At 56.4% G+C, this 24,211-nt stretch overlaps 1 protein-coding gene across 5 annotated transcripts in view; it reads left to right on the top strand.

The window, feature by feature from the left end:
* The window catches only part of USP20 (ubiquitin specific peptidase 20), a 43,384-nt gene extending 19,677 nt beyond the window's left edge, over positions 1 to 23,707 (top strand). For 3 of the 5 annotated variants that reach the window (XM_055399549.2, XM_055399551.2, XM_055399550.2), the window contains exons 5-27: positions 146 to 166; positions 1,038 to 1,100; positions 1,378 to 1,509; positions 2,534 to 2,630; positions 2,993 to 3,062; positions 4,139 to 4,252; positions 5,714 to 5,792; positions 7,868 to 8,315; positions 8,849 to 8,989; positions 9,342 to 9,451; positions 9,642 to 9,814; positions 10,433 to 10,527; positions 15,692 to 15,725; positions 15,899 to 15,944; positions 17,146 to 17,326; positions 17,405 to 17,531; positions 18,142 to 18,311; positions 18,391 to 18,472; positions 19,333 to 19,441; positions 20,280 to 20,382; positions 21,448 to 21,519; positions 22,041 to 22,217; positions 22,367 to 23,707. In XM_055399549.2, the coding sequence (XP_055255524.1) occupies positions 146 to 166; positions 1,038 to 1,100; positions 1,378 to 1,509; positions 2,534 to 2,630; positions 2,993 to 3,062; positions 4,139 to 4,252; positions 5,714 to 5,792; positions 7,868 to 8,315; positions 8,849 to 8,989; positions 9,342 to 9,451; positions 9,642 to 9,814; positions 10,433 to 10,527; positions 15,692 to 15,725; positions 15,899 to 15,944; positions 17,146 to 17,326; positions 17,405 to 17,531; positions 18,142 to 18,311; positions 18,391 to 18,472; positions 19,333 to 19,441; positions 20,280 to 20,382; positions 21,448 to 21,519; positions 22,041 to 22,201 (2,628 nt within the window). In that variant the 3' untranslated portion in view covers positions 22,202 to 22,217; positions 22,367 to 23,707. Of the gene's footprint in view, positions 1 to 145; positions 167 to 348; positions 1,101 to 1,377; positions 1,510 to 2,533; positions 2,631 to 2,992; positions 3,063 to 4,138; positions 4,253 to 5,713; positions 5,793 to 7,867; positions 8,316 to 8,848; positions 8,990 to 9,341; positions 9,452 to 9,641; positions 9,815 to 10,432; positions 10,528 to 15,691; positions 15,726 to 15,898; positions 15,945 to 17,145; positions 17,327 to 17,404; positions 17,532 to 18,141; positions 18,312 to 18,390; positions 18,473 to 19,332; positions 19,442 to 20,279; positions 20,383 to 21,447; positions 21,520 to 22,040; positions 22,218 to 22,366 lie in introns of all 5 variants that reach the window. The other 2 variants (XM_055399552.2, XM_055399554.2) reach the window with 2 other exon arrangements.
* Positions 23,708 to 24,211: the final 504 nt, after the last annotated feature.

The raw sequence follows: 24,211 nt of genomic DNA, 5'->3' as shown, positions 1-24,211 counted from the left end.
GGCCCGTAGACAGTGTCCAGTAAAATCTGGTTGTGATTATTACGCTCAACTAAAAGAGCAGCCGTAGAGGTATGAACACGTGACCGTTTTCTCAGGGTGGGGGGATCAAATTACAGGTAATTCATTTTTCTCCGTTACTTTGTAGTGTTTTCCAACTTTGCCACAGGTATGTATCACACTGTCATCTTACTAAAAATTTCTTTGAAAGCAAACACAAGCAGAGACAAAGCAAGGCAGCCAATGGGCACAGAGTTCACAGTTCAGGTCTCTCTGCAGAAGACACAGGAGCCTGGTAGGGCTCTGGCCTCGTCCTTTTGGGCCTGTCGCTCAGGGTAAACTACACTGCAGGACACTGTCCGGGGCCCCGGGGACGGCTGGAAGTGGGAGTCATGGCCCTGCCTCCTGGGAGCCCACAGACACCCCCCGAGAGGCCGAGACGGAACCTGACGCAGAAAGTGACGCAGCCCAAAGGTTGTTTCCTTGAAAGGCCCTCACCAGCTGCGTTGCTGACCACCGCTCAGGGTGCACCAGAGCTCTCCAGGGCTGGGTTGGAGGCCACGAGCTGGGAGCTGGGTGGATTTGGGGGAGGACAGCGCAAGGCCAAAGGCAGGTCACCAGGGGGCACGGGGTCAGCACAGGGCCCCCCGGCCGCCTCTGCCCATTCAGTGTCCCCCATCAGAAAACGGCCATGAGGCCCAGGCTCCCCGCTGCCCCCCACCAAAAGTGTGGTCCCACCAACTGGCCCATCAGGAAGTGGGGTTTTGGTGCAAAAGGGGTGAGTGGGGGGGGGAGCAGGTCAGGGTACCCAGCAGCCAGGCCTCAGCCCAGGGCCCACCGTCTGTCTCGCTCAGAGGCGGGGTGGCTGTGTGGCGGCCAGCCGTGCCTAGCACGCACCTCGGGTGTGCAAACCTGTGTCCCCGCCCGGTGGCCAGGCCTTGGTCTCTGGGGGTGCGGGGATGGCGGCAGGGGCACTCCCTCACGGCGTGGCCCTGTCTGTCCTCTCGCGCCCCCTCCTCTCCCCTTCCTTCTCTCCCCAGGTCTCCTGCTCCTATGTCGGCTGTGGAGAATCCTTCGCTGACCACAGCACCCTCCACGCACAGGTGAGTGTGGGCCCCCGAGGTCAGACCCCAGCTCCAGCCACCCCCTGGTTCCAGCCGCCTCTCTGGGCCTCGGCGGTCGTGTGTGTAAAATGGGAACAGTCACAGCAAAGAGGGAAGAGAAAGGCAGCCGCAGCCCTTGGCAGGCCTGGCTGAGGTGGGGGGAACAGAATCTGAGATCCCTGGAAAGCTGAGATTTTCCCGAGCCCGCGATACTGAGGCAGGCCCGCGGCACCTGTTAGGCCGGTGTGTTCTCCTTCCTTTGCATCTTGCCCTCTAGGCGAAAAAGCACAACCTCACGGTGAACCTGACCACGTTCCGGGTGTGGTGCTATGCCTGTGAGAAGGAAGTGTTCCTGGAGCCGCGGATGGCGGCCCCCCCGCCTGGCCCTGCACCCAAGTTCTCAGAGCAGGTGAGGGGGTGCAGGGGCCAGCCGGTGGAGAAACAAGGGCGAGGGCAGGGCAGTGGGTCCCCGACAGGGTCTGTTCCCGCTCCAAGTTCCCAGGTGGCTCTGAAGAGCTCAAGTCAGCTAATGCCCGCTGAGCCCCAGCCCTGTCCAGGGCGTTGTGAGGGCTCAGGGCACAGAGGTGACTTGGGAGGGGGCAGGTAGGCCTTGGGGGTGCCCTGGGCCAAGGCTGGCATGGGAAACACCTGGACACCCTCCCCCCAGGCAGTGCACCAGGCCAGGAGCCATTCAGGCCCTTCAAGGAGGCGGGTGGGGGAGCCCAGCGCGGAGCTGACCCTCAGGGAGGGCTCATTAAATCAGCATCTAAGCCCCCGGAGAGGCCTGACGTGTCTGGGTAAATGCTGTCTTTCCTCTATGTTGACAATGACGGTCACATAATAGGTACTCAATAAATGAGTATGAACTATGTTTGTGGACTTACATGATCAATATGTATGAGTTTGTTTATTTTGTTTTACAAAAAAGTCTATAAAAAGTATATACAAATCCTGTTTGGGGGGTGTGTGTGTGTGTCTATGTGTGTATGTGTTAACAGTTTAAATGCAACAAGGATATAATAATCAACAGTGTTTGTCTCAGAAAAGTTGGGCTGCCTGTTGTTTTTCCTTTGTTTCTATTTTTTCCTCAAATTTGTTATAAATAAGCTCATTACTGTAAGTGAAGTACAAGTCAGAGAGCTCCCAGGGCAAGGCCACCAGTTCAGTTCAGTTCAGTCACTCAGTTGTGTCTAACTCTTGGCGACTGCAGCATGCCAGGCCTCCCGGTCCATCACCAACTCCTGGAGTTTGCCCAAACCCATGCCCTCTCTTAACCACCATGTCCCCTGCTCCGGTGGGCTGACTGAGTGGCTAGGGGTCTGGGCTTCTCCCCGACACCCCAGTGCAGGGACAGACACATAGGCCTGTCCCCAGCCCCTCTCCCTCCTCACCTACTAGTCTCCCTGACTTCTGACCCTGGTTCTTGGACGCAGGACTCTCCGCCGCCCTCCCACCCTCTGAAAGCCGTCCCCATCGCTGTGGCGGACGAAGGAGAGTCCGAGTCGGAGGACGATGACCTGAAGCCACGAGGTAACAGCCCCGCGAGCTGTGCTGCCTGGGCAGGCGGGGCGGCGTAGGGTGGGCTCTGTGACACGAGGGCTTCCCTAGAGTGTGGCCCTGGGGCCCGGCAGCCCTCAGCTGCATCTCAGCCCTGTGCCCCTGGGCAGGCCGGCTTCTTTCAACCCGGGTCGCTGCCCTTGCTCAGTGTGGACAGTGGGCTGGACGGGGAGGGCGAAAGGGTTCCGCCCACCGCGGTAACTGGAACTGCAGGGAGTAGGACTCTGTCGGCTGACTCGGTGGGTTTCCCGGGCAGGTCCAGGGGAGGGCTCGGGAGCCACGGCTCCTCTCCAAGTGCTCACCGTCCCCTCCCTCTGTGTGTGCTGCTTTCCCAGGCCTCACGGGCATGAAGAACCTCGGCAACTCCTGCTACATGAATGCGGCCCTGCAGGCCCTGTCCAACTGGTAGGTTTCGCCTCATCTGGGAGTTGGGGGGGTCCTGGGAACAGCAGCTGCCGCCCCCAAGCTGGGTCACGTGTGTTGCTCACAGAAGCCTGGATGTGGGTACACATCAAAATGCCCAAACCACACCTGCCCTTTGACCCAGCAATCCCTCCTTATGGGAATTTATCCTAAAGGAAGTTCCAGTACCCAGAGAGGTTGAGAAAGCTATCTGTGCTGTTCCTCACCCTGCCGTTTGTTGGAAACACATTAAACGCCCATAAAATCACAAATTTAGTACAGGCCAGCTTTACAGTGAGTTCAGGAAAAAATGGTGCAGGAGAATATTTACTGAAAGGGGGTGGAGTTTGGAATATGATAAGTAGAAAAAGGTTGTGAACCTTTATATGGTGCAGTCCCATTCTGGGGGTTTAAATACTTTTTTCCATCTAGGATACCCTCTACTCCCTGAGGCTGGGCCATCTCCTCTGCCTGGCACTCAGGGTCTCACACCTATTAAGGCTTCTGTGTGTGTGTGTGTGTGTGTGTGTGTGTGTGTAAAGCAGGGGAGGGATGGGGGCTCTGCATGCATAGAAAATTCTAGGAGGATATGCCCCCAAATCTTCAGAGCAGCTATCCTCACTCACATGGTAGGACTAGGGTCAGTTACTATTGTTTGCTTATCTGTGTTTCCTAATTTTTCTACAATAAAAGACTATTTCTTATGTAATGAGTAACAAAAACAAAGAAAATGAAGTGGGGAGAGGCCTTCAGGCTCAGGAAGGTTTCTAAGCGGGGGCAACGAAAGGAGGGCTGATGGTTCCTCTAACTTTTACACAACAGTCTTTAAAGAAGGACCTTATCTCCAGTGCAGTCACATTCTAAGGTGGCGGGGGTTAGGACTTCAGTGTATGAGTTTGGGGGGATACAATTCAGCCCCATAATAGGTGGGGTCTGTCCAGTCACCTGCAGGTACTTATGGCTCTGGGGGCCCCGGTATACCCCCACACAGGACACTTGCTTCTCCAGCCAGCTCTTGTAAACGGTGCCACGTGCCCCTTCTTTTCTTTGCTGACCTGGCTCCCTGCCCCCTCCCCCAGCCCCCCGCTCACCCAGTTCTTCTTGGAGTGTGGAGGCCTGGTGCGCACAGACAAGAAGCCAGCCCTGTGCAAAAGTTATCAGAAGCTGGTCTCTGAGGTCTGGCACAGGAAACGGTGAGTGACCGAATCCCTGACCTCGGGCAGGGGCGTGGGGCCAGGCTTTCTGTTGGGCCCCTTGACGGAGCGCTTCCAGTGCACTCAGCCTCTCACTGTCACGGGCCGCACTTCCCCCTGTGTCATGCTTACGGGGGCCCTTCCAGGTGAGGTCACAGCCAACTCTGGCTCGCACATTGGGGAAACCGAGGTTCAGGGAGATTCAAGCGTCTTGCCCAAGATAGCACGTCTTGTGAAAGGCGCAGCTAGAACTTGAACCTGGCGTTGACTGCAGCTGGCAGCACTTCAGAGCGTGTGTGCTGAGGTCCGGAGACACGCGGTGACCACTCCTAGGTCTCAGCCACATCTGTGCACGTTGAACAGGGTTTCAGAAGTGGTGGCTGACACTGACCAGGGGCTTTAGCTCAGTGTAAAAGGAGTTTAAAGACCAGACGCCTGGGGTAGATCCAGGAAAACGTTAAAATTGGGAATAAAGTGAGTGCATCAAAATAAAAGCAGATTATTAAACAGCATGACGCAATACAGCTCCAACTCTAAGCCACGTTCAAGTGTTTACCTGCGTGTAATTTTGTGTCTGCACTGTCAAGGAAACGTCTGGAAATCTTCATGGTGGTTGTTTCTGCAGGATGCTGCTAGTGTTGATTCTTTGCTGTGCTTTTCTGAAATTTTCTATTTTTTTTGAAATTTTCTATTTTTAAATAATGAACACGTGTGACTTTTGAAATTGGAAAACAACAGTAAATATTTCAGAACGAGAACCATTTTAAAGGAGGCGTGTCACGGGCTGGCAGGACGTGATGCCATCCTAGTCAAGCGCTCTCTGCCTGGCTGAGCCATGACTTGATGTTTTCCTTTCCTGACCTTTCAGTTCAGTTCAGTTCAGTCGCTCAGTCATGTCTGACTCTTTGCGACCCCATGAATCACAGCACGCCAGGCCTCCCTGTCCATCACCAACTCCCGGAGTTCACCCAACCTCATGTCCATCGAGTCGGTGACGCCATCCAGCCATCTCATTCTCTGTCGTCCCCGTCTCCTCCCACCCCCAGTCCCTCCCAGCATCAGACTCTTTTCCAGTGAGTCAACTCGTTGCATGAGGTGGCCAAAGTATTGGAGCTTCAGCTTCAGCATCAGTCCTTCCAATGAACACCCAGGATTGATCTCCTTTAGAATGGACTGGTTGGATCTCCTTGCAGTACCAGGGACTCTCAAGAGTCTTCTCCAACACCATAGTTCAAAAGCATCAATTCTTCGGTGATCAGCTTTCTTCACAGTCCAACTCTCACTAGAGAAGTGCAAACCTGCCGGGATCCCTGGCCAGGCCAGCACCGCCCAACATTGCAGTAAACGCCACACACAGCCTGATCTGGCCATCATGGTTGCCCAGCTGCCCAGCTGTCCTTGCAGGCTTGAGCAGCTCAGAGCAGACCGCCGCCTGTACTAACGGATTTGGTCTTCCTACAGCCCCAGCTACGTGGTTCCCACCAGCCTGTCCCATGGGATCAAGTTGGTCAACCCAATGTTCCGAGGCTATGCCCAGCAGGTAGGCCAAATGAGCTTCCCTGGGGGACACCCAGGGCTGTGAACCAAGACCAGTGTGGAAAAGACCAGGGGTCTGCATTGCCAGGCGGGACTCCTGGACCAAGCCCGAGCTGCCTGAGCCCTTCATGGGTGCAAAGACTTCAGAGCCTCCCAGCAACCTGCTGGTATTCTCCCCACTTGACAGGTTGGGAGACTGAGGTTCAGTAGGCAGGTCCTCGCCCAGTGACCATGTACCAGTTACACAGCTGGTACAAGGCAGAGGGGACAGTTGACCTCAGGCAGCCTTGACTCTAGGCGCGTGCACCTCTGACCACTCACATAGGCCTGTGCTTTCTCCTTCCCTGAGCCACAGGCAGAATTTCACTCTTAGTAAACTAGACAGTTTGATGGCAAGTTTTTGTAAATCTAGAGAACCCTTCTGGAATCAGTGGTATCTTTCTACGGCATAACATCATGGACTCACGGTGAAGCAGAATGCAGCCACATGCTGCCCACTGCCCCGAGCTGACTGTTCAGGTCCTACCCCAGATGGGGGTTTCGCTGCTGGGCTTGCAGCCGGGGCTGAACCTGTTTGACACTCTGCTAACGAAATCTACCCAGAGCCAGCCCCTCCCTCGGCTGCTGCTGCTGCTGCTGCTAAGTCGCTTCAGTTGTGTCCGACTCTGTGTGACCCCATAGATGGCAGCCCACCAGTCTCCACCCTCCCTGGGATTCTCCAGGCAAGAACACTGGAGTGGGTTGCCATTTCCTTCTCCAGTGCATGAAAATGAGAAGTGAAAGTGAAGTCGCTCCAGTCATGTCCGACTCTTCGCGACCCCATGGACTGCAGCCTACCAGGCTCCTCCGCCCATGGGATTTTCCAGGCAAGAGTACTGGAGTGGGTTGCCATTGTCTCCCTCGGCTAGAACTTAGAAAACAAAGCCCCTCTCTCCATGTCAGCGACCTGAGGCTTTGGGTGTGCGGCTGGCTCTGGCCACTGCATAGTTGCCGCCTTGTGTGGGTGGGAGTTGGGCCGTAGGGGCTGCTTCTGACATCCAGGGACAGGACTGGGCTTTGAACCCAGTGGCCCCGCACAGGCACCAGGGGCCCCCAGCTGCCTGCGGCCTGCCACCATCACCTCCTGACCTTCTGAAGCACCTCCTTTGTGCACCGCGCCTGCCTGGGCCAGTGGCAAGGCTGTGCCAGAGGCTTTGCTGCCCGGGCTCCCCCTGGGCTTGCGACCTCGTCACAGAGTAGTCAGGATCACGGCAGCACTGCCAGGATCAGAGGCCCAGCCAACCTTCAGTGGCAGCTCTGTCCTGCCCACTTCCTGTCCAGGTCACTGAGTCGTGCCCAGGCCTGTGGGACGCCTGTCCCTCCTGCCACAAGTCACGGGAAGACATGGGCACCAGGGCTGGCAAAGGGCCAGAGGAGCAGAGAGCGCCAGAGGTGGGTTAAGATTGTTGGTGGCCTGGCCTGCCGGCTGGTGTTGCTCCCCACAAAACTCAGCTGGGCGCTCACATGCACACCCCCCACGGCGTCACCTGTGTCCTGCTCAGCTCCATGTTCACACTCACTTCCCCTCCTTTTGGGAGCAAGGAGACTTTCATGGCTGAGCGCTTCCATCCGCTGTCTCCCGTGCTGAGTCAGAAGCAGGCCTGGAGTCGGGCAGACCTGGGTTACCCCATCCACTCTGCCACTTCAGGGCGCGAGACCTGGGAGGGGTTGGCTGGCCTCCCAGCCTCCGCGTCCTCCTCAGTAGAAGGGGTGGAGAAGGAATGGCAACCCACTCCAGTATCTTGCCTAGAGGATCCCGTGGACAGAGGAGCCTGGTGCGCTGCTGTCCATAGGTTCACCCAGAGTTGGACACGGCTGAAGCGACTTGGAATGCATGCATGCATTGGAGAAGGAAATGGCAACCCAGTCCAGTGTTCTTGCCTGGAGAATCCTAGGGACGGAGGAGCCTGGTGGGCTGCCGTCTATGGGGTCGCAGAGTCGGACACGACTGAAGTGACTTAGCAGCAGCGGTAGTAGAAGGGGGTCAGGTGGGCCCTGCCGGGGAGGGATGCCCGTGCTGAGGCTGCCCTGGAATTCCAGGACACCCAGGAATTCTTGCGCTGCCTGATGGACCAGCTGCACGAGGAACTCAAGGAGCCCGTGGTGGCCACAGCGGCGGCGCTGACAGAGGCGCGGGACTCGGACTCGAGCGACACTGATGAGAAGCGGGAGGGCGACCGGAGCCCCTCAGAGGATGAGTTCCTGTCCTGCGACTCCAGCAGCGACCGCGGCGAGGGCGACGGGCAGGGGCGCAGCGGGGGAGGCTCCCAGGCCGAGGCGGAGCTGCTGATGGCGGACGAGGCGGGCCGCGCCATCTCCGAGAAGGAGCGCATGAAGGACCGCAAGTTCTCGTGGGGCCAGCAGCGCACCAACTCGGAGCAGGTGGACGAGGACGCCGACGTGGACACCGCCATGGCCGCCCTGGAGCAGCAGCCCCCGGAGACGCAGCCGCCCTCCCCGCGGTCCACCAGTCCCTGCCGGACGCCAGGTACCAGCCAGCCACAGTGGCACTGCGGCCCCGTTGGACCCCAGCCCTACCCTGGGGGTCTTAGACGGGAAAGAATCTGCCTGCAGTACAGGAGACCTGGGTTTGGTCCCTGGATCCGGAAGGTCCCCTGGAGAAGGGAATGGCTACCCACCCCAGTATCCTTGCCTGGAGAGTCCCATGGACGGAGGAGCCTGGCGGGCTATAGTCCATGGGGGTCGCAAAGAGTCAGACACCACAATTGAGTGACTAACACTAGGGGCCCAGCCTCTCGGTGAGCAGTCAGGTGAATAGCGTGTCCGGTGGTTGAGAAGGAATGAGATAGGAGCCCGCCCTGAGTTCAAGCCCCCACCGGGAATGGGAAGTGTGTGCACACATGTCCTGTGTAGGGAATGGGGAGTGGGCTGGGCTTAGGACAGAGGAGACGTGGTGGGTTCAGGCCTTGGTGCCCTTCAGAGGCGCTGGAGGTCTTCCTGACCGGGCCAGGGGCTGGCTCAGCCGCCCAGCATGGTCCCCCTCGCTCCGTTCGCCCCCAGAGCCGGACAACGAGGCGCACATGCGCAGTACCTCCCGGCCCTGCAGCCCCGTCCACCACCACGAGGGCCACGCCAAGCTGGCCAGCAGCCCTCATCGTGCGAGCCCCGTGAGGATGGGGCCGGCCTACGTGCTCAAGAAAGGTTCGGAGGGGCGGGCAGGTGGAGAGGGGAGGCGGGCAGGGCCTCCCCGCCTGGAGCTCGGGGCGGGGTTGGGGGGGGTGGAGGTTGCGCCCCTGGCGGCGGTGTGTGGTTTGCGAGCACTTGCTGCCAGGGGCTGTGCCTCGCGCCCTTCATGTGGTGTCTCTAAGCCGTCCTAACATGGCTGGGACACGAGTTGGGGGGGGCTCCCACAGACCCAGGAGGTGGCAGGCGGGGGGGCGGTCACGTGACTCGCACAGGCGTGACCACCCAGCACCTGCCCCTGGCCCTGGGCAGGCGGGTGGGGTGGGGCCTAGTCCCAGCCACGTCTAGCCCCAGGACGTGGTGCCCCCAGCCCAGGTCCCCGGCAGCCGGAGACGGAAGGAGCAGAGCTACCGCAGCGTCATCTCGGACATCTTCGACGGCTCCGTCCTCAGCCTCGTACAGTGTCTCACCTGTGACCGGGTGGGTGCCCCGCGGGGAGGGGAGCGATGCACAGGGCTTCCCACTCAGCTTGGGGCTGGGGCACTGGCTTTCTGCCCCACACCTGTCATCTGGAAGCCAGAGTTTGGGGTCCAGACCCGGGCTGGTCTGGGCAGGGCAGAACCCTGGCAGATGGAAAGCCAGGCTGACCTTCAACTTTCCCCCGTCCCAGGTGTCCACCACGGTGGAGACATTCCAGGACCTGTCACTGCCCATTCCTGGCAAGGAGGACCTGGCCAAACTCCACTCGGCCATCTACCAGAATGTGCCGGCCAAGCCGGGCGCCTGCGGGGACAGCTATGCGGCCCAGGGCTGGCTCGCCTTTATTGTGGAATATATCCGACGGTATGTCCACCTCTCCACCTGCTGGAAGACATAACCACCCTTGACCTGGTCTTCCTGGAGCTGGCAGCCTGAGGGGCCGACAGACCTTTAACAGCAAAATGCCAGCTTTCACAGGGGTGAGGGTGTAGTTCGGAAGGGGCTTGAGGCTGAAGGATGTTCGTGAGTTAGCATGTTCTGTGTCCGTACTGAGGTGGCCCGGTTTGAGCAGGGCCATAGATTGGAAAGCAGTAATGATGGGGAGAGTGACCAGGTGGCAGCTAGAAAGGAGGGCCTGGCCCTGCAGTGGGAGCCGGTGTGCTTTCTGGAGCCCCCACTGTGTTCCTCGAAGCCTGCTTTACCCTCCTGATGTCAGGAACCTGTGCTCTGCCCTGAAGACAGACCAGCATGGCCAGGGCCTCTTCACAGACAGGGAAGGCAAGACCCAGGGGGAGGTGATGTCACCCTCACCAGGACACTGGCTGGTGGTCCGAGGTTTCTGGCTCCAGACCTCAGCTCACTCCAGGCACCAGGCCAGGCTGCCTCTCTGGATCCAAACAGACCTCAGCCCCCCAGGTCCCCGCGTCTCACTCTTAACGAGACCCTGGCAGCACCCCCCACACCCGCTTTCTGTCTCTGTAGGTTCGTGGTATCCTGTACCCCTAGCTGGTTTTGGGGGCCAGTCGTCACCCTGGAAGACTGCCTGGCTGCCTTCTTTGCTGCTGATGAGCTGAAGGGTGAGTGGACTGGGCTGGAATGGGGCTGGGGCGGCTGGCTCAGCATACGGTTCACAGTGTCCGGGACGCACTCTCACTGTCTCACCCGTCCCTGCCAGGCTGAGCCTGGGAGTGCACATTCTCGCAGCCCCACCACCTTGAAGCTCTGAGGGGTTCCCCTGTTTTCCTTTCTTTACTTGTTTGGTGGACAAATAGGATAGCGTTCTTTAATTTTGCGTTTCTTTGATTATTGATAAGCTCAGACATTTAAAAATTACTGACTGTATTTCCCACTTTGAAATTTCCCGTTCCTGTCCTCTTCCTATTTTTCTGTTCAGTGATTGGCATCGCATTAACCTTTGGGAAAACTCCTTTTAGTTTTTAAGTGTGGTAAGATATATATTCCCTTCTGGAGAAGGGAAAGGGTACCCACGCCAGTATTCTGGCCAGAATTCCATGGGCTATACAGTCCATGGGGTTGCAAAGAGTCAGACACAACTGAGTGGCTTTCACTTAAAATGTGCGTAATAGAAACTGTACCATGGTGATTACTTTTAAGTGTTCAGTCCAGTGTAGTATTAACTATATACACACTGTCGTGCCGCCCGTCTTCAGGACGTTCTCGTCTTGCGGAACTGAAACTCTGTCCGTTCAGTAGCTGTGCTCTGTCTCCCCTTCCACCAGCACCGGGCCACCACCATCCTGCTTTCTGTCTTTCTGAATTTGACTGTTCTAGTTGCCTCATCCGAGTTGAATCATACAGTGTTTGTCCTTTAGCAACTGGCCTGTGTCTCTCAGCATAGCATCCTCAGGGTTCATCCATATTGTAGCAGGTGTAGAATTTCCTTCTTGTTTTAAGGCTGAATAATATTCCATTGTTTTGAATAGACTACGTTTTGTTTATTCATCATCTTGTCGGTGGACCCTTGGGTTGCTTCCACCGTTTGGCTCTTGTGAATAAGGCTGCAGTGAACAGGGATTCACAGATAACTCTTTGAGACAGTGATTGTATTTCCTTTGGTTATATACCCATTAGTGGGATTGCTGGGTTATTTGATCATTCTCAAAATTCTGGCTTGCTCAAAATTCTCCAAGCCAAGCTTCAACAGTACATGAATCATGAACTTCCAGATGTTCAGGCTGGATTTAGAAAAGGCAGAGGAACCAGAGATCAAATTGCCAACATCCACTGGATCATCGAAAAACCAAGCGAGTTCCAGAAAAGCACCTACTTCTGCTTTATTGACTGTGCCAATCACAACAAACTGTGGAAAATTCTTCAAGAGATGGGAATACCAGACCACTTGACCTGCCTTCTGAGCAATCTTTATCAGGTCAAGAAGCAACAGTTAGAACTGGACATGGAACAACAGACTGGTTCCAAATAGGGAAAGGAGTATGTCAAGGCTGTATATTGTCACCCTGCTTATTTAACTTTTTATATGCAGAGTACATCATGAGAAATGCCAGGCTGGATGAAGCACAAGCTGGAATTAAGATTGCCGGGAGAAATATCAATAACCTCAGATATGCAGATGATGCCACCCTTAATGGCAGAAAGTGAAGAAGAACTAAAGAGCCTCTTGATGAAAGTTAAAGAGGAGAGTGAAAATGTTGGCTTGAAGCTCAACATTCATAAAACTAAGATCACGGCATCCATTCCCATTACTTCATGGCAAATAGATATGGAAACAATGGAAACAGTGAGAGACTTTATTTTCTTGGGCTCCAAAATCAGTGTAGATGGTGACTGCAGCCATGAAATTAAAAGACACTTGCTCCTTGGAAGAAAAGCTATGACCAACCTAGACAACATATTAAAAAGCAGAGACATTACTTTGTCAACAAGGGTCCGTCTAGTCAAAGCTATGATTTTTCCAACAGTCATGTATGGATGTGAGAGTTGGACTGTAAAGAAGGCTGAGCACCAAAGAATTGATGCTTTTGAACTGTGGTGTTGGAGAAGACTCTTGAGAGTCCCTTGGACAGCAAGGAGATCCAACCAGTCCATCCTAAAGGAAATCAGTCCTGAATATTCATTGGAAGGACTGATGCTGAAGCTGAAACTCCCAATACTTTGGCCACCTGATGGGAAGAACTGACTCATTGGAAAAGACCCTGATGCTGGGAAAGATTGAAGGTGGGAGGAGAAGGGGACGAGAGAGGATGAGATGGCTGGATGGCATCACCAACTGGATGAACATGAGTTTGAGTAAGCTCCAGGAGTTGGTGATGGTCAGTGAAGCCTGCCATTCCGCAGTCCATCCAGTTGCAAAGAGCTGGACAAGACCGAGTGATTGAACTGAACTGAGTGATTGTCCTATTAATAGTTTTATTTTTTTGAGGAACTACTATGCCATCTTCCATAATAACTGTGCTGATTTACATTCCCACTGATAGTGCACACAGGTTCTCTTTTCTCTACATCCTTGCCAAAAATTGTATTATCTTGTCTTTTTAAAAAACCTTTCTGGGATTTCCCTGGTGGTCCAGTGGTTAAGACTCCAGGCTTTCACTGCTGAGGGCCTGAGTTCAGTCCCTGGTTGGGGAATTCAGATCCCACAAGCCGTGTGATGTAGCCAAAAATAAATGTTTCAAAAATTGAAAAGCTTTCTTTTTGATAATTATTCTAACAGGTGTGGGGTGAGATCACATTGTTGTTTTCATTAGCATTCCATGATGATTAGTCATGTTGAGCATCTTTTATGTACCTGTTGACCATCTGTATATCTTCTTTGGAAAAATGCCTATTTAGGTCCTCTGCCCATTTCTAAGTGGTACTGTTTGTGTTTTGCTATTGACTTGCATGAATTCTTTATATATTTTGAATGTTAACTCCTAATCTGATACATGATTTCTAAAATATTTTCTCCCATCCTGTAGACCACCTCCTCATTTTGTTGTTTGTTGTTTTTTTTTTCTTCACTATACAGAAGCTTTTTAGTTTGATGTAGTCCCACTTGTTTATTTTTGCTTTTCTTGCTTGTGTTTTTGATGTCATATCCAAAAAAATCACTGCCAAGACCAATGTCCATGAAATTTTTTTCCTTATGTTTTCTTCCAGAAGTGTTACAGTGTCAGATCTTACATTTAAGTCTTTGACTAATTTCGAGTTTATTTTTGTGAGTGGTGTAAGATGGGGTACAGTTTCATTCTTTTGCATATCCAATTTTCCCAACACTGTTTATTGAAAAGACAATCTTTTCCCCATTGAGTATTTTTGGCACCCTTGTCAAACATTAGCTGACCTTGTATGCATGGGTTTACCTCTGGCCTCTCAATTCTGTTCATCATTCTATGTGTTTGTCTTTAGGCCAGTACCATAGTGTTTTGATAACTGGACTTTTGCAGTAGAGTTTGAAATCAGGAGATGCCTCCAGCTTTGTTCTTTCTCAAGCATCTTTTTGTTTATTTGGGATCTTTTATAGTCTTATGTGAATTTTAGGATTTTTTTCTATATCTATAACAATGTCATTGGATTGCATTGAATCTATAGATGGGTTTGGGTAGTATGGGCATTTTAATAGTATTTATCATTCTGCTCCATGACCATAGGATATCTTTCTGTTTATCCGTGTCACTGTGTGGGAACAACTCAGTATTCCTTAGTCGTATCCTACCATTTAACTTGATTTTGACATTTTCTACTTAGAGACAGCCTCAGAGCCCAAGGTTAGAGACTCAGTCCTACAAGACCTCCCATCCCCAACTTCAGACGCCAGTCACGAGTGCAAGTTGTTACCTGGGCTTCTGACCAAGTGTCTGCAGATGGGGAGTCCCAACAATCCCCTCCTGGGGTTCAATTAGAGCAGCTAGAGCAGCTTGCAGAACTCAGAGAAGCATTTTATTATTAGATGACTGGTTTATTAATAATATAAAAGGATATGACTTAGGAAGAGCCAGATGGAAGAGGTGCATTGGGCAGGTCATGTGGGAAGCTGTGTGGAGTTTCCTTTCAGATTTTCTATTTCTTCATAATTCAGTCTGAGTAGGTTTTATATTTCTAGGGATTCATCCATTTCTTCTAGGCTATCCAGTTTGTTGGTGTATAGTTCATCGATATAAAGTCTCTTATGATCCTTTATATTTCCATGGCGTCAGCTGTATGTCTCTTCTTTCATTTATAATTTTGTTTGAGTCTTCTCTCTTTTTTGTTTGTTAAACTGGCTAAAGATTTGTTAATTTTGTTTTTCTTTTTTTAAAAAAAAACAGTTTCATTGTTTTTTTTTCCCTATTGTCTTTCTAGTTTGTTTCATTTATTTCTGCTTTAATCTTTATGATTTCCTTTCTCCTGCTAACTTTAGGTTTAGTTTGTTCTTTTCCTGATTGCTTAAGGTGTAAAATAGATTGTTTGGCAATGTTCATTTTTGCTTACTGTAGGTATTTGTTGCTATAAAGTTACCTCTTAAAGTTGTTTTTGTTGCCTCCCATAAGGGCTAGCGTGTTGTATCTTCATTTCTCTCTCAGAATACTTTCTGATTTCCTTTCGATTTCTTCTTTGACCCGTCAGTTGTTCAGAAATGTGTTGTTTAATTTCCACGTATTTGTGAATTTTTTAGGTTTCCTCCTGTTACTGGTTTTTAGTTTCATACCATTGTGGTTGGAAAAGATATTAGATATGATTTTGGACTTCTTAAATATGTTGGGGTTTTTTACTTTGTGAGCCAACATGTGGTCTATTCTGGAGAATGTCTGTGTGCGCTTCTGAAGAACAGGCGTTGTGGTGCTGTTAGGCGGAGTGTTCTATGTGTGTCTGTTAGGTCCGTTTGGTCTTTAGTGTTATTCAAGTCTGCTGTTCCTTTGTTAATTTTCTGTCAGAGTTTCCAGCTGTGACTGAATTGCTGTATATTTCTCCCTTCAGTTGTGCTCCAGTGTTGTTCGCAGGTGTTACATCCTCCTGATGAACGAATCCCTTTATCACTGTACAGTGACCCTCTTTGTCTCTCGTAACTGATTTTGGAGGAAGTATTTTGTCTGATGTAAGTCCAGCCACTCCTGCTCTCTCGTGGTCACCACCGCACGGAGTATTTCTTCCACCCCTTCACTTTCAACCTCTGCGTGTCCTTGAAAATAAAACACAGATCTCTTGTAGCGGCATCGTGTGATTCTACTTCTAAGTCATTACGTGCACTTCTTCACCATGTCCCATCCTTTCTAACCTTTGTCTCTTCATTTTACTGCCCAGGTGACAACATGTACAGCTGTGAACGGTGTAAAAAGTAAGTGTGTGCATTCTGGAGGCTTCTCCTCGACTTCCTGTCTCCATGTGTGGTCCACACGCTTCCCCCTGGCCTTCCCCAGAGGACTCAACCTCGTGGAGAGTCTGGGGTGGGAGGGCTTGCCTACCCCGGCCCCCCTCCAGGATGGTCACGTCTCCTGTCTCTCCTCCCAGGCTGCGCAACGGAGTGAAGTACTGTAAGGTCCTGCGGCTGCCGGAGGTGAGTGGGCAGCTCCCTGCCCCACTGCTGGGCCTCTGCCACACCACGCGCGGTGCTGTTCAGGGCGGTGGCTGACCCACCCCCCAGACTCGGGAGACCCCTGCTGCTGGGCCTCCGCCACACCATGCGCGGTGCTGTCCAGGGCAGTGGCTGACCCCCTCCCAGACTCGGGAGACCCGTGGAGACTCTGCTGCTGAGTCTTGAGAGACCCTGCTTACCTCCCGCCCCGGGAGGGTCTGGCCGACGCCAGGGAGGCTCGTTGTTCAGTGTGTAATGCAGAGCCCAGTTCTTTCATCCCTCAGTATGCCTTGTGAGGGCAGGAGGCAGGTGTGGGGGCGCCCAGCTCACCCTTTGGGGTGAGCCCGAGGCAGGGCTGCTGGGAAGGCCTTTCTGAGGAAGTGGTGTCTGAGTGGGGCCTGCGGACGTAGGCAGATGTTGGCCTGGTGGAGTGGGACTTGGGGAGGAACTGGTGGGGGAAACCCTGAGGCAGAAACGGGCTGGCCGAAGTTGTGGCTGCGACGTGAGGTGTGCGTGGCCCAAAGCACAGGTGCCGGGCTTGGCCCAGTCGGTCTGGGGGGAGCCTTTGCAGAGAAGCCTTCTGCAAGTCAGCACCCACAGAGCTGGTGGTTAAGAGTTCTTGGGGGGTCGGTGCGATGGGCCAGTGACAGCCTCCTGTCCAGACCAGCCCAGTGTTCGAGGACAGCCCATCCCAGCGGCCAGTCCTGGTGGTGCAGCTCAGTCACACCTGCCACCTCCGGGGACTGGAAGCTGTCCTGGGCCCACTCCCATCCACGGTTCTTTTCTTCTTTTTTTATAATGGCTCTTATAAAGGCTGTTAATCTAAAATACAACCAAGTTACAAGTAGTCAATAAGGATTTTCCATCCTTGAAAACGTGTATCAAAGAAAGGGAGGCTGCTCAGACACCCAGGGGGTGCCCAGCTGGGGTGGGCAGCACACCCCCAGGCATGGTTCTTTGATGTGTTCACACGGAATCAAGGGCCAGACCATCGGCTGGCCCCGGCCTCTGCAAGGCCATAGGCACTTTCTTGTAGTCACCTGGGCCGCAGGGCCTGAGTGGGTCATGCAGTGGGCTGGGGGGTGGTTCCCGGAGCCCTGACTCGAGGCCCCCGTCAGGTGCCTGGGATAACGGGGCCCTGGTCAGCCCACGAGTGATCGGCACCTTTACCCACCTCCCCCAGATACTGTGCATTCACCTGAAGCGCTTTAGGCACGAGGTCATGTACTCTTTCAAGATCAGCAGCCACGTGTCCTTCCCCCTCGAGGGCCTTGACCTGCGCCCCTTCCTCGCCAAGGAGTGCACGTCCCAGATCACCACCTATGACCTCCTCTCGGTCATCTGCCACCATGGAACAGCAGGCAGTGAGTCCGCGCCCACCCCTGCCCCGACCCCGCCCCGTCCCCCGGGGGCTCCGTCACTGCCTGGGTCTCCTGCTGCAGGTGGCCATTACATCGCCTACTGCCAGAACGTGATCAATGGGCAGTGGTATGAGTTCGACGACCAGTATGTCACCGAGGTCCACGAAACGGTGGTGCAGAACGCGGAGGCCTATGTGCTCTTCTACAGGTGTGGTTCTGGCAGTGCGCAAGCCTAACATCCGGTGCCACTTCCACGGGACTTCACCCCGGTGCAGGGGGGAGCCTGCGAGGGCTTTAGGCCAGGGAAAAGTGAGGATTGGGGTTTTAGAAAGAGCCTGCTGCACTGGCTGTTGTGGGGAAAGCAGGAAACCTGCATAGTTGAGTTGGGTTTTCTGCAGTGGTCCTGGTCAGAGGTGATGACGCTGGAACTCTGCAGGGGTGGTGGGGCCTATGAGATGCAGAGGGTGCTGAGATGCGGAGGGGCGCTGAGATATGGAGGGTGCTGAGATATGAAGGGTGCTGAGATGGGAGGGCGCTGAGATATGGAGGGTGCTGAGATGGGAGGGCGCTGAGGTATGAAGGGTGCTGAGATGGGAGGGCGCTGAGATATGGAGGGTGCTGAGATGGGAGGGCGCTGAGATGCAGGAGGGCGCTGAGATGGGAGGGCGCTGAGATGTGGAGAGGTGCTGAGATGCAGGAGGGATGCTGAAATGGGAGGGTGCTGAGATGGGAGGGGTGTTAAGGGGCCTGAGATGTTGGGCTTCCTGCACGGGGCGTGGCTCCCACTCCTGACCCGCCCCCGTCCCACCTCGCCCCAGGAAGAGCAGCGAGGAAGCTGTGCGCGAGCGGCAGCAGGTGGTGTCTCTGGCCGCCATGCGGGAGCCCAGCCTGCTGCGGTTCTATGTGTCCCGGGAATGGCTCAACAAGTTCAACACCTTCGCTGAGCCAGGGCCCATCACTAACCACACGTTCCTCTGCTCCCACGGAGGTGAGGCGGCCTTCTCTGAGCGGGGGATGGGCGGGGGAGGGCTGGCAGGTCCAGCTCCCCCGTGTGCCTTCCGCCGCAGGGATCCCGCCCAACAAGTATCACTACATCGACGACCTGGTGGTGATCCTGCCGCAGAACGTGTGGGAGCACCTCTACAACAGGTTCGGCGCCCGCAGCGTCCTCTTTTGTCCAGGCTGGGCAGGAGAGGAGGGCAGGGGAGGGGTGCCTCCTTGACCCCACGCTGCCCTCGCCCCGGTAGGGGAGGGGCTCCCCTTGCAGCCGTGTCTGCCTGGGGCATCCAGCCAGACCCTCCCAGTCCCAGGGCTGCTGATGGCAGGGCGCGCTGGTGGATGTCTCTCCCCCACCCCTCAAGCCTGTGGATCTCTCATGGAGGGGAGAGCCCCTGCCCAGACTCGGGTCACTCTGCACCCAGCAGGCGGGCCGTGCCATGGCCTGGGGGTGATCACATAGATGGGGAGGGAGAGGCTGGGGAGTCCCGGCTGCCCCCACTCTTTGGACTGGCTCGGCCCACCCACTGGCGGGTCAGGTGTGGCCTGTGCCCTGATGGATGGGTTAGAACCCTGCGACAGCATCCCCAGGCCCAGTGGAGACCACCCCCCCACCTGCCTGCAGAAGGACCTGCAGCCTTCCTTCGACGTTGTCCTTAGAGTCAGGTCAGGCAGGCTGCGGCCTCCGCGGCCACCGCAGTGGCCAGCATGGGAAGCCAGAGTGTTGAATGGTCCTCGTGACCACGAAGCACATATTTGTGACACCCCTGCCCTGGGACAGGCGCCCTCCTGGGTGCTGCAGGCGCTCAGGTGCGCAGGCGACCCCACCAGTCAAGTGGGGAAGGTGAGCTGAGTCAACAGGCCGTGCGCAGGGTGCCCAGGGAGCCCGAGGGCTGAGCCAGGGCGGCACTAGGAGACCTCACTTTCTGTCAGGTTCTGCTGCCTCCCCCAGCGGGGCCCTCCCCTCAGGACTCGTGTGTGTCTGTCTCTCTCTCCCGCCCACCCGGGTGCAGGTTTGGGGGCGGCCCCGCCGTGAACCATCTATACGTGTGCTCCATCTGCCAGGTGGAGATCGAGGCTCTGGCCAAGCGCAGGAGGGTGGAAATTGACACCTTCATCAAGGTGCGTGGGGTGGGGGAGCCCAGCGCAGTCAGGCTCAGGTGGGAGCCTCGTTCTGTAGGAGACCAGAGGGCCAGAGGCCAGGCCAGAGGGTGAAGGGGTTCACCGGAGAGAAGGGTCAGGGTTAGTAAGTTCAGGTGCCTCTGCTCAGGGGACTCCACGCGGCTGTTAAAGGGATCGGTGCTGCTGTTTGGGGCTGGATGGTTCTTTATTGGGCTGGTTGTAGGATGTTTAGCAACATCCTGACCTCTGCCCACTTGATGCCACTGACAGCAAAAATTACCTGCAGACGTGGGCAGGTGTTCCCCCGGGGAACCACTGGGCTCTGTGAGCTGACACAAAAGGGTGCATTGAGTGAAGACAGCAAGTTGCAAGGTGGGACCCAGTATGATCCCGTTTGGGAGAAGGACTCCTGCGGGGGCCACGGGGGTGTGTGAGAACCGAGACCCCGGTGCTGCTCGCAGGGCTGGGACCCAGGGGGCCTCCATCCTTCGTCAGTCCAGGGTTGGACGTTAGACACCCAGCTTCGTGGCTGTTAAAAAACGATATGTCAGGCTAGTTAAGGAGTGAGCAGGGGACCAGGTTCTGTTCAGTGCTGGGGGTAACAGCATCTGCCGTGCGATCTCAACTGGGTTTTTACGAAGTCACTAACAAGATTCACCCAAGTGTTAGCAGCAGTCATCGGAGTGGTGGGAGCATGGGGGAGAGGGTTCTTTTCTTCGAACTCGTCTGGCAGTTCGAAACTTTCTCTGGGTGTCCGGTGTTGCGTAAGAGTCCAGGGTGGGGCCCGAGGGGTGTTGGATGTTGGCGCTGACCCTCCCCTTGGCCCCGCCCCACCCAGCTGAACAAGGCGTTCCAGGCCGAGGAGTCGCCCAGCATCATCTACTGCATCAGCATGCAGTGGTTCCGGGAGTGGGAGGCCTTCGTCAAGGGCAGGGACAGCGGTGAGTCGGGGGGCCCGGCCCGCGCCCACTGCTCCCCGGGGCTTGTCCACCTCCTGGGAGCGTCCCAGGGGGTGTCGGCTGGGGCGCCCAGGTCTGAGCCCGCCCAGCAGGTTTTTGGTGCCCCCCTTTCCAGCGCTCGCCCTCTGCACGGAGCATGGGTGCTCTCCCCGCCCCATGCTGGGATCAGGTCCCTGCCCCGGCCGGGCCTTCTGATTGCAGCAGGCCGGGAGCTATCTCGTGCTGCCCATTCTGTCCCTGCCCCTCTGCCCCGTGGTGACCGGGCTGACTGCCCTTTCTCCTGCCAGGCCCTTTCCTCTGGGGACTCTGTGGCCCTAAATAGTAGATGTTAGTTGTTAGATGGTTTCAGACTCTTGGGACTTGGATGCTGTGTTCTCCACTCACAGAGTTGGAGACAGCAGGGCCATTCATTGAGACCCCGGGCTCTCTCACCTGCATGCGGCTCTTTCCCTACCCCTTGAGTCCCACACTCGGCTCCCAGACCAGGGTTTGGAGCCCAGTGGGGTCAGCAGAGACAGAAGGCTCTGAACACTGGATGTTCATTTCACCCTTTCAAGCACAAGCGCTGAACAGGACGTGGGGAAAGGAGGCGGGCCTCACTGCCATCCACACACACACCCCACCTCCCTCAGCAGCTTTGGTTGATCAGGAACCTGGCTCCAGAGCCCAAGCCCCACCTTGGGCCTGGGCTCACAGATGAGGGCAGCATCCACCTTCCTCCCCACCACCCCTGCCCCAAGCTAGGGTCTGAAATTGGGGCCCGTGTCCTCAGGACTCCCCTCTGCTGGGTCCAGGGACACCATGAGTGCCTCCAGCCCTTAGATTCGTGTACATGAGCCTTTGGAGCTCTGAGCACCTCACCCCGTAAGACCTTGCCTCTGACTTCTGGGGCCCAGCACCGCCTCTCCAGGGTCACAGGTGTGACCTCACACCTGGAGAGTGGCTCTCATCTGCTGAGGGCTAGAGGCTGCCGGTGGCTGGGGTCTGGCTTTCTGCCTACCGCTACAGAGGCCCAGAGGTCCTGAGCCCGAGCTGTATCTGTTCCAGAGCCCCCGGGGCCCATTGACAACAGCAGGATCGCACAGGTCAAAGGAAGCGGCCACATCCAGCTGAAGCAGGGTGAGGCTCGGCCCTGCCTCGCCTCCTCCCAGCCAGCCGGGCTCCCCTCCTGGCTCCTGGGAGCCCCCTCTTGCTGCCTCCTGGCTTCCAGGTCCTCCCAGGAGCCCCCTGCCCCCTGGGTCAGGCTGCGGCATCCATCCAAGTCCGGGCCCAGGACTTGAGCAGAGCGATCGTGGTGCTTAGCCTCTGAGTGGGCGCTCCAGCCCCTCTGTTCCCTACCCATGCCCTCTCTCCGCTCTGCCACCTCACCTGCCTGTCCTTTTTGCATCACCTCCACCCCAGGAAACAAGGGGCTGCAGCCACAGATGAGCCTTCCGGGGGTCCTCAGGGGATGGACTTGCCCCTGGAAAACCCCAGGATTCCCATTTACAGCTTGGCACAGGAGCCCATGATTGTCCTCCCCCACCCCTCCCCTTGGCTTGGGTGCTCCCAGAGACCCCCATCAGAGCCTCCAGACTGCCGAGGCGGTGGCTCCAGCTAGGGTAAGCCCCGCCTGAGCTGCAGCCCCTCGGACCCTGCAGGAGCTGACTACGGGCAGATCTCTGAGGAGACCTGGGTGTACCTGAACAACCTCTACGGTGGCGGCCCCGAGATCGCCATCCGCCAGAGTGTGGCTCAGCTCCCGGACCCGGAGAGCTTGCATGGCGAACAGAAGATTGAAGCCGAGACGCGGGCCTTGTGACTCGGTGGGCCAGTCTGTAAGTCCCCTCCTTCCCGTGCAGAGACCCTCCTGTGTCCCTCGAGCATTGGGGAGTGCCCTGCACACACACACACCACCCCTGCACCCCCTCCCTGAGGCTGCTCAGAAGAAGGACCTTCTTGAGGGATGATCCAGCTGTCCCCACAGGCCCCCGCCTTTGCCCTCCACCCCGTGGAGAGAGTGTCTGTCCCCGGAAGAGAGGCCGGCCGCTCTGGAAACCCAGATGTGTAAAGAGGCAGAAGAGTTGTTTTGGTTCACAGTGAGTACGCCGCAGCTCGGAAATACATCCCCTACAGGCTTGTTTAAACGACCATGGCTCCGCGATGTTAACTCGGGTCCCTGCCGTCATGTTGTCGTCACCGAACCCGCCCTCTCGCTGGCTTGGGCTCAGCCGTGGTCCCTGGGGCCCTCAAGTCGGGGGCCGCAGCCTCGGGATGGGGGGTCACGGAGGGGCTGCTGCTCCCCAGGCAATGCCCACCGGCGCCTGGTCCAGCCGCGGGTCAGAGCTCCGAGCAGGGTGCCGTGCGCCCAGCCCTGAGGATGCCGCCACTGCGGGGCCCGGCGCCAGTTCCTGCCAAGGCCCCGCTTCGCCCCGCACCTGGTGCCAGTCATCACAGAAATCTCCAGGACCCTGCTCGCAGCGTTTCTCCTGCAGACTTAACAACTCTGGACGCATTGGCAGTTGGGACCTGAGGGCGGGCTTGGCGTTCTGTCCCTGGGGACGGTTTCTGGAGGCAGCTGGTCCCCTCGCTCTGCTTCGCCCTGCCTCGGGCATCACTGGTCACGTGCCCCTGCCAGGGACCCCGGTGGTGCAGCAGGAATCCCTCGCATTCCTGTGTCTGCTGTTAATGCAACTTCCGCGGGGGGCGCTGACGTTTCTCCCCAACACTGAGCCACGCAGAGCCCCTGGCCCAGGGAGGGGAGTGCCTGGGCCAGCTCACACGGGTGGGTCCCAGAAGGGTGTCTTGTAGATGCTGAGCAAGGCCCCCGCCGGGGTGCTGGGACTCCTGAGCACAGCACGATGACACGGAAGCCCCTGGACAAAAGGGCCAGGTGGAGAGGCCCACCTCATCGGGGCCAGAGTGGATGAGGGGCGGGGAGGGGTCCTGGGACCAAAGCCCCCCAAATGCTGTGGCCTTCAGTCTCTGCAGAAGAGGTGCCCGTGGGACTCGGCACCCGGTGGCGCTGGCAGAGCCCCCAAGCTCTCAGTGTCGCTCCCTTCTGTGAGCTCGTTGCCCCCGGGTCTGGTTCCTCCCCCACTGAGGCAGCGCGAGATCAAAGGACAGGCCGCTGCGGGACTCTCTGGACATTTGCCGCAGCCGTCAGGATGTTGGCGCCGCTGCCAGCAGCCACCCCGCCCCGCCGAGCCCGGCGGCCGCCCGCTGCCCTGTTTTGTGACGTGGACTCCGCTGTGCAGGCTGTACTCCCCCCACGTCTGCGTCCAGCGTGAGCTCAGAGCGTCCCAGTAAACACGTGCCCTGCCCCACAGTCCGTGCCCACGTCTCTGCATCCGCCGCACTTAATTCTGTTCCTGGTGGGGGAGGAGGCGAGGGAACACGGCTGCCGTGGGGGAGGGCCGTGGAGCCACCGTGATGAACGTGACAAGTGACCAGATGTGGCGGGGGGCTCTGCACGGCTCCCCAAGAGGCTGCAAGAGCGGAAGAGGAGACCGCACCGCTTTCAGTCCCCGTTGGCCTCTGTCCTTCCTTTCCTGCGACTCACCCCAGCCCCAGAGAAGGGGGGCCGGTTGTGGTAGGGGCTTGAGGCCCCCACCGTCCACAGGCCTCTCCTCTCTGCACCACGGACTCCTCGGAGCAGTTGCGAAGCAGGGGTTCTTGCTGAACCCTCCGAGGGCTGCGTACTGTCTCCTCCCCAGCGGCTGACCTCGGCACCTCTGTACGGCATTGTGCTTGCTCGTGTCTGGCACCCGGGGCTCCCTGACACTTAAGTGACGCTAGTGTTTTACAGCCTCTGCGGTTTGGTTTGGTTTAT

The sequence above is a fragment of the Moschus berezovskii genome, chromosome 11, assembly GCF_049115385.1.
Source record: "Moschus berezovskii isolate FMDL1 chromosome 11, NW_MosBer_1.0, whole genome shotgun sequence".
NCBI lineage: Eukaryota > Metazoa > Chordata > Mammalia > Artiodactyla > Moschidae > Moschus > Moschus berezovskii.
This window is presented reverse-complemented; position numbering and strand designations above follow the sequence as displayed.